The sequence below is a fragment of the Neopsephotus bourkii genome, unplaced genomic scaffold (genome assembly GCF_033783945.1).
Source record: "Neopsephotus bourkii isolate Nb327-2 ecotype Australia unplaced genomic scaffold, CSIRO-AGI_Nbou_v1 NB_1511, whole genome shotgun sequence".
NCBI classification, from domain to species: domain Eukaryota; kingdom Metazoa; phylum Chordata; class Aves; order Psittaciformes; family Psittacidae; genus Neopsephotus; species Neopsephotus bourkii.
Genome location: NW_026901987.1, coordinates 4,801,269 through 4,818,216, shown reverse-complemented (window position 1 = coordinate 4,818,216; position 16,948 = coordinate 4,801,269). Strand labels below are relative to the sequence as shown.

Genomic DNA, 16,948 nt, shown 5'->3' with positions numbered 1-16,948 from the left:
AAAGAATGTTCCCTCTCTTTTTTTCTGTCTTTACTTTGATCAAAAACTCTTCATAAAAATAAAAATAGTGATGCAAACTATTTGTTACTGACATTTTATTGAGTGCTCTAAGCTGGTTGGTCCATAAGGGAGAACCTGTCTTACAGTCAAAATAACAACTTGTTCATTCTGAGAGAGCTGAGATGAAAGTCCTTAAAGATCAGTGAATATGAAAGGCAGCATTGGCTGGAAATGAATCTGCCCCAGCGCACTGCAAATCACCTTCAACAATTAGACACTTCAACCACCACCTTCAATGGATTAGATCAATGCAATCTACTTTGGAACCTCACAGACTACCAATATGTCTTCAAATTGATATGCGTATGAGCTGTACCAACTGCATTTGCAGAAAAAAAAAAAAAAAGTCTTACTAAAATCCATAGAATAATTACAGGCCCCAGATAAAAGTAGCAAGAAGAGATGAAACTGTCTTGAGCTCCAAAAAGCTGACAAGCTGGAACATCTAGTGAAAGAGAAGAGCTGGAACGAGCTCTAATAGGAACAGCACTATTATACAGGAAAAGCCTGGTCCTAAACAATCCTAATACATTGAAAGTTCTGTGTTGTCATTATGCAACAATAATAAATAACAGCCAGATTCCATATACTGTATTTCCTGAATTTATGCTAAACTAAGTTCATGATACCTGAACAACTCAAAACAGCAAGAAAGAAATTAACTAGTACAGTAAATGAAGAACTCTGCTGCACTCAGGTTCATCAGAAAGAAGAGAAAGGGCAAACATTATTCTCTTACCAGCATCTTTATCATAGCATGGGGGCTGACAAGACACTCCAGTTACCAACCGCAGGAAGCATAAGTGACTACAAGGGAAGCCTTCTTTAGCTACTTTGATATTATTTTTAGATAGTACTAAAATAAAGCTATAAATACTTTTTAAATTAACCAATAGTACGTAGAAAATGAACAGATATTTCATATAATTAATTTGAACCCTAAAAGATATCACCGTCGTTATGTATGGTACCTTGTTGACCTCTGCTAACAAAGCTTACACAACTATTCGGGGTTGAATTGCATGGACTGCAACTTTGCAGAACAAGACATTAATTCTTACTGTGATCTATTTAGACCGCAAATCTGCCTGCAGATATGCCTTGTTGTGATGAATCTGGTATTAAAAATACTGCAAAAAGAGTAAAATGCAGTCTAGTGACTGATATGATGTAAGTTACAGTCATCCCACAGATGTCCATGAAGTTTTGATGCCTTACAAAAAAAGATCATGATTCAAAAATACTCTCCAAAACTACCACTGCTCTGTCTCCCAAGACATACTCTCCTCCTTATTCCCTACCTCCACCACTGTAAATCTGGACACTGGGTCCCACTTCCTCTTCGTTCTTATACCAGTGTAGCTCCAGTTACCCTATCTTGGCAGGCTACTTGAAGTACAACAGAGCTCTTGCATGCTATTTGTGTAATCATGTTGACTGTCACTTCCAGAGAATTTTTACTGTCCATCTGACAGCAATGTTTGTTCACCCTGTTTTTGTTGGGGTTTATTGTTTGGTTGGTTTTGTTTGGCTTTTTGGGGGGAGAAGGGAGGGTGTGGTTTTGTGGTTGACTCTTTGTTTTGATTTGATTGCGGGTTTTGGGGGCTTTGTTTTCAGGGGTGGTTGGTTTGTTTTTGTTTGGTTCGTTGGTTTTGTTTTAAGTTAACTAGTAGTCTGTTCCTAAATACTTGACTATGGCTTGCACATCATGGGCAAGATCCAAAGCACTGTTAATTCTACAGTTGTCTGTATTTCCACTGCAGTAATTTCAGGATTAGAAGTATTAAGGTGGTGCTAAAGGAAAATCTGCAAATACCAGAGGTTACTCAGCATAGGTCATGGCAGAAGACAGCACAACAACTTAAGGTGGGCATATACCTGGTCCTTTCCTAGAACCCTCTCATGTCCCTATCTCACCAGCACTACAATACTCAGATTCTTCCCTACTCTTTAACACTTCCCCTAGATTCTTTGCTGCAATGGTCTCTTTGGTTTAATTTCTGACAAAGACATTGCATGTAAGCAGCAGAGATATGCTCACACTATTTAGGGAGGAATTAAATACACTGTAATGACTATAAGCGTTAGGCTTGTATTTTCTTTCTCATTGCACCTTCTTTCTTTTCTCTTCCCACACCTGCCTGACAACTGGTAGGCCAAATGGTTTTGTGGCTTTTCTGGCATCTCATATTTCTCAAACCAACCATGTTTCCCATTCCATTCCATGTCTATTTTCTCAGAAAAAATAAATCCCTTCACGCATTCTTGAAAACAAACTGAAACAAATTGCCAGCTCTTTTAACTGTTTAATCAATTTACAGTGCACATATTCATACCACCATACTGAACACACATTTTGAAGACTTCCTTAAGGCTGACACTCAAAGAACAGATTCTTTCTCTCTAAGACACAGAGCCTTCAAGTACATCCTGGAGCTCTTAACATGAGATCCTGCATGCTAGGGTACTCAGTAGCTCAGTGTGCTGCCAAACACACTCATTGAGTGTTCAAAGGCAGTTATGCTATTGGAAGGCAAGTGCATACAGAGAGGATTGTGCTGACATGCACTTCCATGCCCAACTGTTGCACAGATACAGCCAAATGCACCTTATTTCAGAAACGATACTGAAAAATTACAATGGAAAGGAAACAGTTCTGTAGAACTGCTATTGCCTTTTTAAAAAATAAGGCTTTTCATAGATTAACCTCAAAGTTATGCTGTTGCTACCATCATGAGCCATCTCCTATACAATCCAAGTACAAAAGATCAGTTCGCTGGAGCCAGATTTTGTGCTTCATAATAACAGCCCTAATATTGATAATATTATCAGAATTGGGGGGGGAGGTTAAGCATAAGGTGCCATTGTAATAAGGTCTACCCCTTCTGTGATAGGTAGTGCCCTTGAACATGCATCAATATTCTCTTGTGAACACATATGTATCTGAATGCTTCACAACACACATGACTGCAGTAGGGAAACATTTAAGATTTGGTAAACTGAGGCAGAAGAAAGTAAATTCTCTGGTAAAGGAGGAAATCAAATTCCCATGTGCATCATCAGTGGACCATCCTTGTTTTCAGAACTCAAATGGACAAAATGGATGGGAAGAGAAAGCATCTATCACAAACTGATCATCAAATTACATTCAAAATTCACGTCCCCTGAAATCCATTTACTGCCATTTAGGTTACACCAGGTATGGTACTAATACTCTCCTACTGAGATTAAACTTCAAACAAATGTTTACCAAACAGAACTGGCTGATAATAAGGCAGAGAAGCCTCACCTGAATGAGATAGTGAGAGCACAAACTGAGAAGCTCCAGCAGCTGCAAATGACTCCCAGCTGCTAGGACATCCTGTATCACCCCTGGTTCCAAGAGGATCTGTAAAGAAGAAAATGGAAGGTTTGCCATGTAGAACTCAGAGTACATGTAGAAAATACTAACAGGCCTTTGTTATTTCAGACATGTAAGTTAACATAAAAGAACAGAAAGAACACAATTAAGCATATGGAGAAGTCTTTGCAGGATGGGGATGGAGTTCCCATCCTGCAAAGTTCACCTGAATTACCCAAAGGATTTTTAAGCAGATGGTCCCGTGAGGGCCCATAAACCACATTAACTGCTACATTTTTTAAAAGTAAATGCCTGTTATTTATTTATAAAGGAGAATTTTCAAAATAACACAACCTCCTTTTGTTATCCATACACCTGGATGCTTCTATATATACGAATCAGGTCAACAGAATTGACTCAGAAGCCTCCACTATTAGTATTATTCATGCTTGTAAAAATATATATATAGAGTAGGAACACCCTTTCCATTCTGCATGGTGCCACTTCCTAATTTTCCTAACCACTGTGTTCATTTTCAGAGCAAGGCTGTGATAGCACAGAGTGAGCATACTGCTGGGGAAGTGCCAGAAAGGGCTTAGAAACCAAGACCTATTATTCTGGCACTTGCTCGCACGAAACTCCTACTCATTTCAATTAAAATCACGCACAGGCACAGCCAGGATAATTGGGCCTCAGCGCCTGGTCTGCTGTCTCAAGGTCAGCTTGTTAGAGCATCCCTTTCAGGACATGAAAGTCAACTTATCAGCAATCACATTACAAACTATCCAAATTAATGTTGTATTTAAATACAAGTGGTGCAACATCCACAAGTCAGAAATGCATGAGAAAAATTAATTTTTCAAAGACACTCAGTTTATTCAGCTTTATCCTTGTTGTACTTCGCCTGGCAACACTGGTTTCACACCACATGAGGTCAGTCTCTCACTGCTCCACAGGGAAGTAAAGATGCCTTTTTTTTTTTTTTTTTCAGCTGCTTTCTCTTCTGCCCACACAATTTGGTTTAATCTCATGTATCATTTATATGTCTCAAATGCAGTGGAACAGGGAGGATGGCAAACAAAAGGGAAGACACTGCATCGTTTGCAATTAGGCTGTTTCTGAGAGAAATTAAAATAAAAAAAAAACACACAAGTATTCGCTTCCTCAAGCAAAACCACAAAGTATCTTTGACATCATGGATATATTAGAAACAAGCAAGAAAGGATTGATTCTTTTTTTATATCAGAACTCATTTACATTGAGTCCTGTCAGTGTATGAAATGCTTAAACCTCATACAAATCACTATATATAGTCATACTAGGTTTTAAGTGAACATATATGTAATTTACATACTGTATAAAAGTTCTTTATCTAGTCAGAAAGACATGTAAGGATCTTAATGTAACTGAGAACCAGTGCCAGCACAATCTGAGTTTTTGGATGGTGCTAATGAGGTTGCTATGCATGATGAGTGGCAGTTCAAATGGAAAGCTAGAGAGGATTTCAATTACAAAAATATCTCCAAGAGGTATATTGAAAAAAAGAACAGCACCGTAAAATAATTCCAAGTGAGAATTCAAGGTCAGAATGATGAAACAAGCTGTTTTAGACCTTGCAGTACTTGTTATTCAGATATCATTTACACTAAGGAAATTGTCATCCAATGTCATATTACTTACTAACTGCCGGCCACCAGCTTAGCATTGTCAAAGACGCAACATGAAAAGAATCAGAACCCTAAGCAGATTACTACCTTGAAGGCACAGACAAACTATATTTAACTGTGATGATATTAATGTATTTTAAAGCTACACCAATCCATTTACAAATAATACCAGTAACATTATGAGATGAGAGTTAGGACAAGAGACAAGGAGGGTGACTGGTTACTAACCAGAGGTGTATTTGATTTGCGCAAAGTCAGCAAAAGAAGTTCATTTCAAGGTGACAGACATTTCTTAGATGTTTTTCCACTTCTTACAGCTTCCCTATGCCCATGCAATACTTTTTGTGCTGAGATAACATACTCACCTTTGTCTTTGCCAAGATAACTGAGAAAAATCTGTCTCTTCCTAAGACTTTCTCTTAAATGGAACTGAGTATTTATTCGATACACATTTATGTTTATGAATTAGCTCACCACCAGCAAACTGCATGCTGGGGAAACCCTCAAAAAAAAGAAAAGTAAGTAAAGAAGGAAGAAAATACTTCAAGCCTCTTTTCTATCGAAACTGGGATAATTAACAATTATTCTATAGCTCTTATTTTCCATACATTAATCAATTACTTGATTTTTAATAATTACCAGCATAGCTGTTTATATGCTATATAGGCCAACCAGCTGAATTTTAACAGTAAATGCACATAAATACCACCATATTCACACAAGTTCACACAGTGACTGACTCTCCTGTTTGTCTAACCCTCAAAGAAATAGCTCTGAGGTCTTCAGTGTGATACCTGCAGAAAATTAAGAAGAGGGAAAGCAAGATGTACTTTGGATTCACACTTTAAAAATTCATCACAAATTATTAATGTGTAAACTTGAGAGAGAAGCTTAATAATTTTCCCTACTCCATCCTTAACCCAAAGGTTACAAGGGATAGTTATTAGGGCAGAAAGAATAATATGGAACCATCAACAACTTCAGACGAATTTTGCAATCTTCACCAGTGAAGGATGTGCTTTGTATGACACATGCACTCTTCAGACCAGTTTCTCTGCTAGATTTATATTAAAACTAATAAGTGGCAATTCAGGTATTGCACCTGGCTGCATTTTACAATCAGTCTTCTAATCAACCGTTATTTCTGAAGGGTTAATTTTCATTATGCTCTCAGCTTTTCTCTGACCCATGAATGCTACCCAAGAAAATCAGCTCAACACCTCCCTGCATGCAATGGGCATGTCTTGCAGTTAGTCTGAGTAACTTATTATCCCAAGCCACCAGGTCTGATATGCTGTTTGTTTCCAAACTGATTTCCTTTGTCAAGCTATTTTTATCCTCCCTCACAATAACTGTTTTCAATCAGGAATCCTGTTCTTCAAGGCAGCCATTCTACACCCCATCCTCCCAAACCCCCTTCAGATAGCATGCACTAAATCCAGTTCACTCCCTCTTGTGGTCAAATCCATAGACTAAGGGATAGAAAGGATGCAAAAATGTGGTAATTTGGTGTTTCTTTGCAATAGAATGCTGAGTTCACAAGAGCCAGCAAGTCAGATTAAACAATTTCTTAGATCCACAATTCTTAAACATATGATTTACATCTATCTGGAAATGCATCATTTATGCTTTGAGATACTGAGGAAAGCTGCAAGATGAATGCAAGAACTAGAAACTTTTGCAAATTAAACCTGAGTTTCTGAATCACAATTCTGAGGCAAAAATGGGAATTGTATATTCTGCCCCATGGTCAAAGGTCACAGATACACTCTCCCCTGTACTCTCCCCTGTACAACTACCCACAGTTAGCAGGTCTAAAACTGGAACGCATTACTCCTTCCCCCAAGATTTCCCTCTTCCTTTCCCAACTCTCCCTGCATCCCCTCTAACCCAGTATATCTTTGGGGTCTGGATAAGCATGGAAAAGATTAACTGGGATCGCACATCTTGCCTCTCCAATCAGTTTTCTTTGGGAGACTTCCTGGAAACGCAGAGAAACTAGCAGCTATGACCTCTTGGGCTAGGAACTATGTATAAGCCACTCTCCTTCCTCAAGGACAGCTACTCATGCCTCACATTCACACTGCCCAGACTGAGAATATCATCTCTTTTAATGCCTCTTGCTCTCCTACAACCAACAAACCAGTACAAGACAACAGAAAAATTGTAAGGTCATAGCAAAGAGGGCAGTAATGGACAAGAGAGTGAAACTCCTGCAGCTGTCCCTTCCAACAAAGAAACTTAGAGCCTGATTAACTACAGTCCAGATTAACTATCACCTCTATGAAGTTTCACAAGTTTTCTATCTAGAAATAACAATTAGATTATTTAATCTATTCCCTGTATATTGCAGGGCATTGTATTTCATCCAAACACTTTTAAAGACACTAAGCTAAAGCTACTTTAGGCCCAAGGAGGATAAACTGTGTGCCCAAAGATGGAATAATGGAAGAGGTATTTCTATCGCCTTCATTACAGCTATTCATTTAAATACCTCTATTTCCTTCTCAGCTGTTTGTGGGGCCATGGAATAAGTGAGGTGGTGGCACGATTGATATTAAAAGTAAACTTGCATTATGCTATGACAGTAAGAAAATACATATTGTCATGTCAGAAAGTTCTAGAAAGTAAACCCTATGGAATTTAACACAGAAAGAAGAAAAAAAATATCTAAAATTCCTGCCAGTCTGATGCAAAAGAAAATACCTTCCCGACTCCACTTGCAGTGATCAGCATTTCCGATGAGACAGGCATCTAAGAAAAGTACCACTTGTTTTTCCCTGCTGGAGACCATTCTGTGTGCTTCAGAGCAATCAAAAAAAACCTTTTCTTTTAGAGCAATTTAAACTGCATTTCACTGGCAACCAGTTAGCTCTTCTGCCCATCTCCCTGTTTATTTGGCTTCAGTGGAATCTTGAGTTCCTTGCGCATTGAGAAGTGTTGTTTCAGAAAAGTGTGAGCAGGGGAAGAATGTTCTAGTCTGCTGCAGGCAACTGCCCAAAGGCCTGATTTGTAATGTTTGATAGCACTTGCTATAAAATCCAGATGTCTCACTAGTTAATACCAGAAGGAATCCTGAAAAGCATTTCTTTGATATGTCATAATATTTTTCCAGAAAACCAAATGAAAATCTGTATTAAATGCACAGCATATAAATCATAGAATATCTTGAATTCAAAGGCACCCTTAAGGATTATAGAGTCCAACTCTGCGCTCCTTGCAGGACTACCTAAAACTAAACCATACAGCTGAGAGCATTGTCCAGATACAAACCTGAAGTAACAGGCTTAGTGCCATGACCACTTCCCTGGGGAGGCTGCCTCTCTGATTCTTTCTTTTCAGCTTTGGTAATTTAGAATAATTTTATAACTTTAAGAAAACAATTTCTATTAGTAAAGAAACAAGATATTATGGTTTAGAAAAAGAGAGACCAGCCAGGACTTGGTCAGAACTTGGTATTAAGCCCTAATAAAGCTGTTGGCTTGCTGTGCTTGTCTTTAGAAATTTATTTTTCCCCAAACAATTTCTTGTCTATGATATAACAGATGAAAGCAATTACTTGGGTTTTTTTAATGCATTTTGAAGTCCTCAAATAAAAATTCTAGCTAAATGCAAAATATTTCTATTACCATAAAGACATATGATAGAATATAATTACAAAGAAGAAAAGTTCAAGTCAGCAAAACATTTTGGTATACACAGGACCCCGACTGTGTATTTGTATTTTTGTTGAATTAGAATCATTATCATCTACTGCAAATTAAATCCAGTGTTCTTGCACAATTCTTTCTTGAAACTATGACAAAGTGCCTGTCAGCTGATTCCAACAATGGTTAGCACTTAGATTTTGCATATGTATATGAGATCAACATAAATGATGTAGTTTGCTGGACCTAAATTTGAGGAGGAATTCAAAAGCCTCATCTAAACTCAGAAGGCTCAAAATTTCAGTTTGAATTACTTAGTCCCCCAACACTTAAAGTTTATAAAAGCCTGTTTTCAGCACTGAAACTTTTTAGATGCCTAAAGGTTTTCCTTTGATCAAAAGCACCTTTTCTTACAATGATGAGCGACTTACCACTCAACTACACGGACCCATTTAGGGCCTATCTCATTCCTCCAAATTAGATTTTCTCTCTTGGGAACAGAAAAGCTAACCCCCCCCCCCCCCCCAGAAATAGTCAAAATGAGCAGGTAACAGTGTCCACAACACTCTGAGCCAGTGGTTAAGACTTATTTTGACAGAAGAAATTGTGAGGTCTAAACTTTTCACCAAGAACTGTTTCTCTATATTAATAATATGAAATATAGAGTTCTGTATTAACTGTACATCATCCATCTCCCTTCCAATACATAATCTGACACCTGTAAAATATCCCTGTGAGAGGGAAGGGTGAGCAATCTAGTCACTGAGAATCTGGCCTGGTGTTACTGCTGTCAATTGTAAAGTAAGAGAATCACCTTAAACCTCTTTTATGAAGAAAGGATATGCCAACTACAACAGGTAAAGAGTCAACTATGACAGGAAAAGAGTAGTATCTCTGAGTACCAAATATGAGGATTATGTGGTAAAATGCCTATAGCCAAGAGGGAATGTATTTATGATATTTTTTGCCAAAGATTTCATATTAGAGTATTACCGAGAGCCTACACACATAGAACAAAACCGAATTCTGCTGCTATTCCTTTTGTTACTCAGTATTTATTTCCATGCTAACATTTAAGTCTTTGTGATGATTATGGACCATAGTACTGGCTCAATTCAGTTGAATTATGATATTAATTATATTTAACTTGAGCTTTACAACAATATTTTCTTCTATTGGACAATCAATTTTCCCTTAAAAGCAAAATATTTCCAGCAGTAATTATGGTAAGGCACTGTCTGCATAAGCAGACAGGAAGATGAAGTTTGTATTTTCAGTCCTCAGGCATATTTCAAAGGAAAAGGAAAAAAAACCACAAACAAACCAACAAACAAACCAACCCACAAAAAAACACCAAAGGAAAAAAAAACCTACAAAAAAAACCAAAACAACACAACGAAAAAAACCAAGCAAGGATGGCTGTCTCATTTCAGATTACAATGCCATACTAAAAATAACATTTCTTCATTTTAATAACTAAAAAAACTGCAGGCATCCAAAATTGCCATCATGCAATATGAAGTATTTCCACCAGATGTCTCCAATAGATTATTTTACATAGAAAGTTATATTTGAGCTACTACACTTCAAACTGGATGCAAGTTTAGCAAAGTATCAAAGAAATAGAGAAGAAAGTTCAAACTGAATATTTATCTTGTTAGACATGGATATTGTATTTTAAAGCCAGCTGGTAACTCAGCACCACACAGCCATTCAACTCGCTCCCTTCTTCTTCCCCTCCCTACTCCAGATGTGATTGAGAGAAGAATCGAAAGAATGTAAACCCCATGGTTTGAGATAAGAACAGTCCAGTAAATAAAGTACAATATAATACTACTACTGCTACTAATGATGATGATGATAAGGGAAATAACAAGGGGAGAGAATAGTAAACTAAAAAGATAAGGGGTTAAAAAAAACCCAAAACCCAATTGTCCTGGGTTCAGCAGTAGCAGTCTTCTTTTTTTTTCTCCTTCTTAGTAGCTGGTGCAGTGCTGTGTTTTTGACTTTCAGCCTGGGAACAGCACTGATATCACCAATGTTTTTAGTTACTGCACAAATGTTTAGACTGCCCACAGGACTTTGTGAGCCTCATGTTCTGCCATGGAAGAGGGGAAGCCGGGAGGAAGCAAAGACAGGACACCTGATCCAAACTGACCAAAGAAGTATTCCATAGCACAGCATGTCATGCCTGGGGGGGTAACTGGGAGAGTTACCCCGAAGGACAGGGGGTCTGCTGGGTCGAACTCATTTTTCTGCGGGTGGCATTGTATTTTCTTCCCTTGTCATTTTCTCCTGTCATTGTTGTCGTTGGTGGTAGCGGTGGTGATTTGTGTTGTACATTGGTTGCTGGACTGTTCTTGTCTCAACCTTGGGAGTTGCATTGTTTCGATTCTCCTCCCCATTCCTGCAGGAGCAGGGAAGGGGGAAGCCCCTGGGGGGGGGGGGGATGACACCGGATGAGGGCCTTGACTGCTTCCAGCCTGGCACCACTCACTAGGAGTGAGTGCACGAGCTGTCTGGCTGGGTTTAAACCACGACACCAATAAACACAAGCGATGCACAATACAATCACTTGCCACCTGCCAACTGATACCCAAGCCAAGCCAAGCCGCGATCTGCCCTTCCAGGTGACTTGCCCCAGTTTATACACTGGGCACAATGTCTGTGATGTGGAATATTCCTTTGGCTACTTTGGATCACATGATCTGTCTCTGCTTCCTCCTGGCTTCCCCTCCTCACTGGCAGACCATGAGAGTCAGAAAGTCCTTGATCAGAGTAAATGCTACTTAGCAACAACTAAAACATTGGTGTGCTATCAGCATTGTTCTTAGACTAAAGCCAAAACACAGCACTGCACCAGATACTAGGAAGGAGGAAAAAAAACAACACCTGTTTGAGCTCAAACCAGGACAATACCTTAGGACTGGCACTAAACTGTTGTCAGTTCCACAGCATTATCTAAAAAAATATCCACTTCTGGGACAAAGACTTTGTCCAAACATGTTAAAAATAGACACATCAGATCATGTCTTGACACCTACATTTTCAAAGTAATATCAGGTTGTAATTGGCATAAGTGAGTTTTGGGTTAATAAGAAATATTTAGTTTCTGCTTCTTACATCAGAAAGACTTCACAGACTCAAACTAAAGGCAGCTGTTTTCAGGACTCTGATGTAAGCATGCAGTAATCCCTTATTTATCAATAGCATTTGTGGATTACTCCCACTCACCTTGAAACATTCACCCAGATTCTGTTAGCCTGAGTCAGTATGTAAGCAATGCTCAACACATATAAAACCAGTGCCAGAAGAGAATTTTAAGGACAAAGGAAAATTTGACACTGCAAATTCTCAGACCTGCATATCACTGAGATATACTTCAAAAGCATCTTTATGAGAGAAGTACTACACAATCCTTCCCATTTCTCTGTGCTTCAAAGTAGCACTTGGTGTATCTGATAGACAGGACAGTGCAAACTTTCCCTTACATATATGAGCAACTCTACATACATGCAGATCTGTATTTAACTGAAGGAGCACACTCATTTATTCAAAGTAGATTATACCTGAAAATGAAAGACTCCAAAGTCTCTAAAGGACCGAAAGCACATATTTACTAGTGAGCTGAGGATACTGTCCTGGAAGTAACATGGTGTGAATTCTTGGCTTACATAAAAGCCAAATTCATCCTTTCAAGTTTCTCAACCTATTTTGCACAGGTTTATTAGACTCTGAATTTGGCTGAATGATAGGGAAGTACACCTCTATTCACAGCAGACAGGATGGGTGAGACAGAAATCAATTACAATCCATCTTCTTGAAAGATACTTCCATTTAGCAACAGGAATTCCCTCTTCAGAATAATTGACCTATCAAAACTTTCAAGTGGAAAAAACAAAAAGCATACCAATGACAAGTCATGCACTGAGATCTTCAGCCTATTCAGTAATATAGCATGATATCTCTGTCTCTCATTTATATCAAAGAAATCTTTGAATAAGTGATCTGCATAACAGAAACACAGAAATTTCAAGTGCTAATCTCTAAGGCCAATGCTAAAGTAGAACGGTTGTGTGGGCTGGTGAAAAAAAGTAGCTCCTTTAAGACAAGAAAAAAAAAAGTGTCTTCCTTATTTCTATCTAATTCTTTTTGAAAAATGATAAGGCCACATACTCAATCCACAGTATGGAAGCAGATGCCTTAAAGCTGTACAATACAGCAACTCTTCCAGAGTAACATAATATAGATTTAACCTTTCCTTTTCAAAATTAGATAATAAATAAATATCCATCAATGGATTCAGTTGTTATAGCAATATTTCCAGAAATAGTTTGGTTATATAGAATTTTAGAGTCCAAAGCAGAAGTAGCTCAATTGTTTGAACTCACTATCCATAAACTCTGAACTGAGATGAAGTCACATAGCAACACTGTCCAAGCATGCAGTGCAGAGATATGGCAGAACCTATATACATTTGTTTCTTTTGGTGGGGTATAAGAGGGAGGAGGAGAATCGCTTTGCATTTCCTGAAGTAACATGATACATAACCTGCTATCATAAAAAATGCTACAATAAACATGCACAGTACCTATAAGCATTCACAAAGATTCTTAGACTGCATCTGTCCAGAGAATAAGACTATTTTTCCCCTTAATTATATAATTTGTCAAACACAGTAGAGTTTATAAATATTTATTATTAGAAAACCACCAAGGGTATTTTTACTTTCTGTCCATGTAATATAGCATACAGAATCAATTCACATTAAGGTTTTATGAACACCCCAGCCACCATAAAAGGGACACACAAGTCCTACATGGTTCACTAGCTGGCAACAATACACATAAACAGTATTTTATTCGACAATCCCTCTAAATAACAACAAAGAAATCAAGCCAACAAACAGTATATGAAAAGTAATATCTTAAATCAAAAGAACTTGTACTGAACAGCATACAATTTTTAGTACTTCTGTAAAGGTCATCTTCAGTTTTTATTGCAGTTTGCTTTAATTTGTGTCTCTTTACTTGAAGAGCTGTACAATACCTGTCCAGTATATGCAAAGTCCAGGGCTTGTTTTAAACCAAGGCTTGTGACACCATGCAAATTCACCTCATCAGCTTCACTTTCAACCATGCAGAGACTGAACATTGCCTATGGAAAGAAAATAAATGTTACTAACCATTAAAAAAACAATGCCCATTCAGGATACCAGAAGAGGAGTATTGAATTTTCCACCTCCACTAACCTTTATTTGTCCTTGGATAGAATTTTAAATAGCAGCAGACTTGCAAATTAGAATGAGATCTATAACAAGTTTTGAATACTAACCCCATAACAATCAATCTTGCAACTGAGTCCTTTTAACAATAAAGAAATAAAAAAAACTTACTGTGGAAAACCTGAAACAAATCCCTTTGGTCCATGTACATACTTCCTAACTAAGTAATTCAGATGAAATCAATAGGAACAGTCACACAATAAGGTATCACTCAATAAAAAATGACTAGACTTTATACAAGCACCACTAGAAATAATACTTAGGTTTAATGTCATATGTAGGACGGAACAATAAACCCTACACAATTACCCTTATGACAAGGGGCAGTTATTACAGCATCTTTTATAAACAGTCATTTCCAAATAAGCGTCTCAGACCAGAATGTGAATAATACTCAAGTTATTGAATAAGAAGGATGGATGGAGATGCAGTCACCTAAATTTACAACCTCCCCTTACTTATTACTGCCCCAGTTTCTCAGATCATAAAACCTAAACTGAAGATTGACAAGGTGCTATGGAACTTCTCTGAAAATAACATCGAGGAGAGACACAGTCCTTTCATCCAGTCTTACCTTCCAGATCATCAGTCTTCAGTGCCCTCCTGGACTGAAACAACCCTACTCAGTCTCTAGATCCTCATTGCAATTTTTTTTCTTCTTATCTCTGAAAAACTTAGATGGCTGGTTTTGCCCTTTGCTCTTTCCTCTCAGCCTGCATTCCTGCTGCAGTACCCCTACTTATCACTCCTTCCTTCCTCTTATCAGTCCTTTTCTCCATTCCTTGTCACTTTCCCACACGTTTTTTAACAAAATATACCACTCACAGTCTTTAGACAGTAAACTGTGAACAAACAAACTGAACAGTTCTACCAGCTGTCATGAGTAAAGAGTCTAAACTTATCCCCAGTAGGTTTTGTGCCAAACTTAATGCCTCTGTGGAGGCAACCAAAATTTACCTTGGAGATCTCTCATAAAGAAACACTTCTTATGAACATACCCTCTGTCTCTACTCTGACTGATACCTGCAGAAACTGAAGCAGCCAACAAGCACACTGGATTTCATATGTGAAGCCTGTACACTGAGCCCTGCTGAATTTAAAGGAAAAAAAAAAAATAAGCCCTAATCCCTCTTAACAGTTTACCACATAGCATCCACCTAGACCCAGGTGACCTTTTTAAAGAACCAAGTGTTTCCTGCAAAAAGTAATTTCTTCTGAAAATGCTATTATGTTCATCTAAACCACCATAATTTTATAATAAATCTGTTGCCTGGAAATCATCCAGTATAAGCAAAAGTTACATTTATCACACAGTCGCTCCCTGTATTTTTGCAATTTCTATTTAGGAAAGTCATACCAGGTCTTCTTCCAAACTGTCAACAGAAAAGAAGCTTCAAATAGTTTAAAAGATTTATCAAACAAATGCAAAACTCATGAAATATACCTAGATAGGACGAAAGAAAAAAAAGTCTAGCAAGCTCAGGCAGTTTCTAATTCTATTAAAAATGTAATCAGTTGGACATTGCATTGTCATTTAGATGTATCAAAGGAGCTCTAATAGGTACCATGAGGCTCCAGGGCTTGCCAGAAGCTGCAAGGTACTATCAGCCACCTGCTCCTTGCAAAAGCAGACCTGCAGTTTGTGTCTGGAATAGACAAGCTTTTCTTCTCAGAATTTCAATACTAAATTAACTTTCTGACTAATATTCCATTCACACACCAAAGCATAAACAGAGTGTGAAGTCTCAAAGCAACACCTGTCTACATAGGGGCAGATTTGCACACCTTCTGTATACTTTGCTCCATCACAGACTACCTGGAGTAAGGCTGGAAATGCTCAGTGATACAAGATCCTGCATGTTCTGCATTCTCTGTGCTGCAGCAACTGTCTGTACACTACTTATTGGTACACAGGAATCAGCAAGACAGAGCGGTTACTAATGAAGTTTCTATACTGATCAGGGGCTGATGTCCCATACTATCAGTTAAGCTCACAAATACAAAAAAACAACCTGATCTGTAGACCACAGATCACTTCTGTGAAGAACTGGCAGACTTACTAACTTTACCTTTAGGAGGCTTCGTTTACTATTCTTCTATTGTAACACAGAGACTCCAGCATAGTCTTACACAGGTTTTATTACTATACCTAACTCAGTAAACTCAGCAGGCTCAGGCCGCTGTCACTGTAATCATCCATGGTGTTTGACAAACAGAGCCTCCAGCATGGCTTTGACCTGCTGCCAATTAGCACTCTCCTAGGGAATGCCTAAGCCATAGCTCACTACAGTTCAGGGGATAACCCAAGCAATGGCTGTTCCCAATAAACAACATGGATAAAGCCAACCTGTTTGCACAAAGGAGAAGGTTTAGACACATGGGCATGAGCCACGCTGTGCAAATCACTCCTAAGGCCAGAAAATCCCTTATCCATCTTATTTGCTAGTACAGGCATGGTCTAATAGTGCAATGGGCTATCACATTTGTAAGACAATGGTTTTGTGTGCCATATGCTATATGGAACTAATTTTGTCTCATACTATCCTCTGAGTATTCTGTGGAAGCTCTTGATAATGTGTATGAGCTACAGCTTGCTTTTTCCAGGGGGCAGGTGCAAGGCCAAAGAATATGACTGAAAGATAAGGTCTGCAATGGTCCTTAGCCACTTCACTTTCAGCTGACCTGGATTAGCCTCCAGGAAAGCAGTCTCCCACACAGATGAACTTAGTACTGCTCAGTGATCCACACTGCCTTCACCAGCAGGCAAATTTGCTATTCAGCCTGGTGGTTTAAAGGTTTAATCCAGCATGAAAAAGGCTGTTCAATCAGGGGCAGAAATTAAGCTCAAACTCAGTCTTTAGTTTGCCAATTGTAGTTTTAACTGTAGAAACATGTGCATCATTTAATTCTGGGTTGAGACTTCACCAATACCCGTAGAATGAGTTACATT

At 38.3% G+C, this 16,948-nt stretch overlaps 1 protein-coding gene across 3 annotated transcripts in view; it reads right to left on the bottom strand.

Moving 5' to 3' along the window:
• The window catches only part of KLHL32 (kelch like family member 32), a 123,001-nt gene that overhangs the window by 58,074 nt on the left and 47,979 nt on the right, over window positions 1-16,948 (bottom strand). For all 3 annotated transcript variants that reach the window (XM_061369843.1, XM_061369844.1, XM_061369845.1), the window contains exons 4-5: window positions 13,764-13,871; window positions 3,350-3,448 (exon numbers count right to left, since the gene is read on the bottom strand). In XM_061369843.1, coding sequence (XP_061225827.1) covers window positions 3,350-3,448; window positions 13,764-13,871 — 207 coding nt within the window. The remainder of the gene's footprint in view (window positions 1-3,349; window positions 3,449-13,763; window positions 13,872-16,948) is intronic.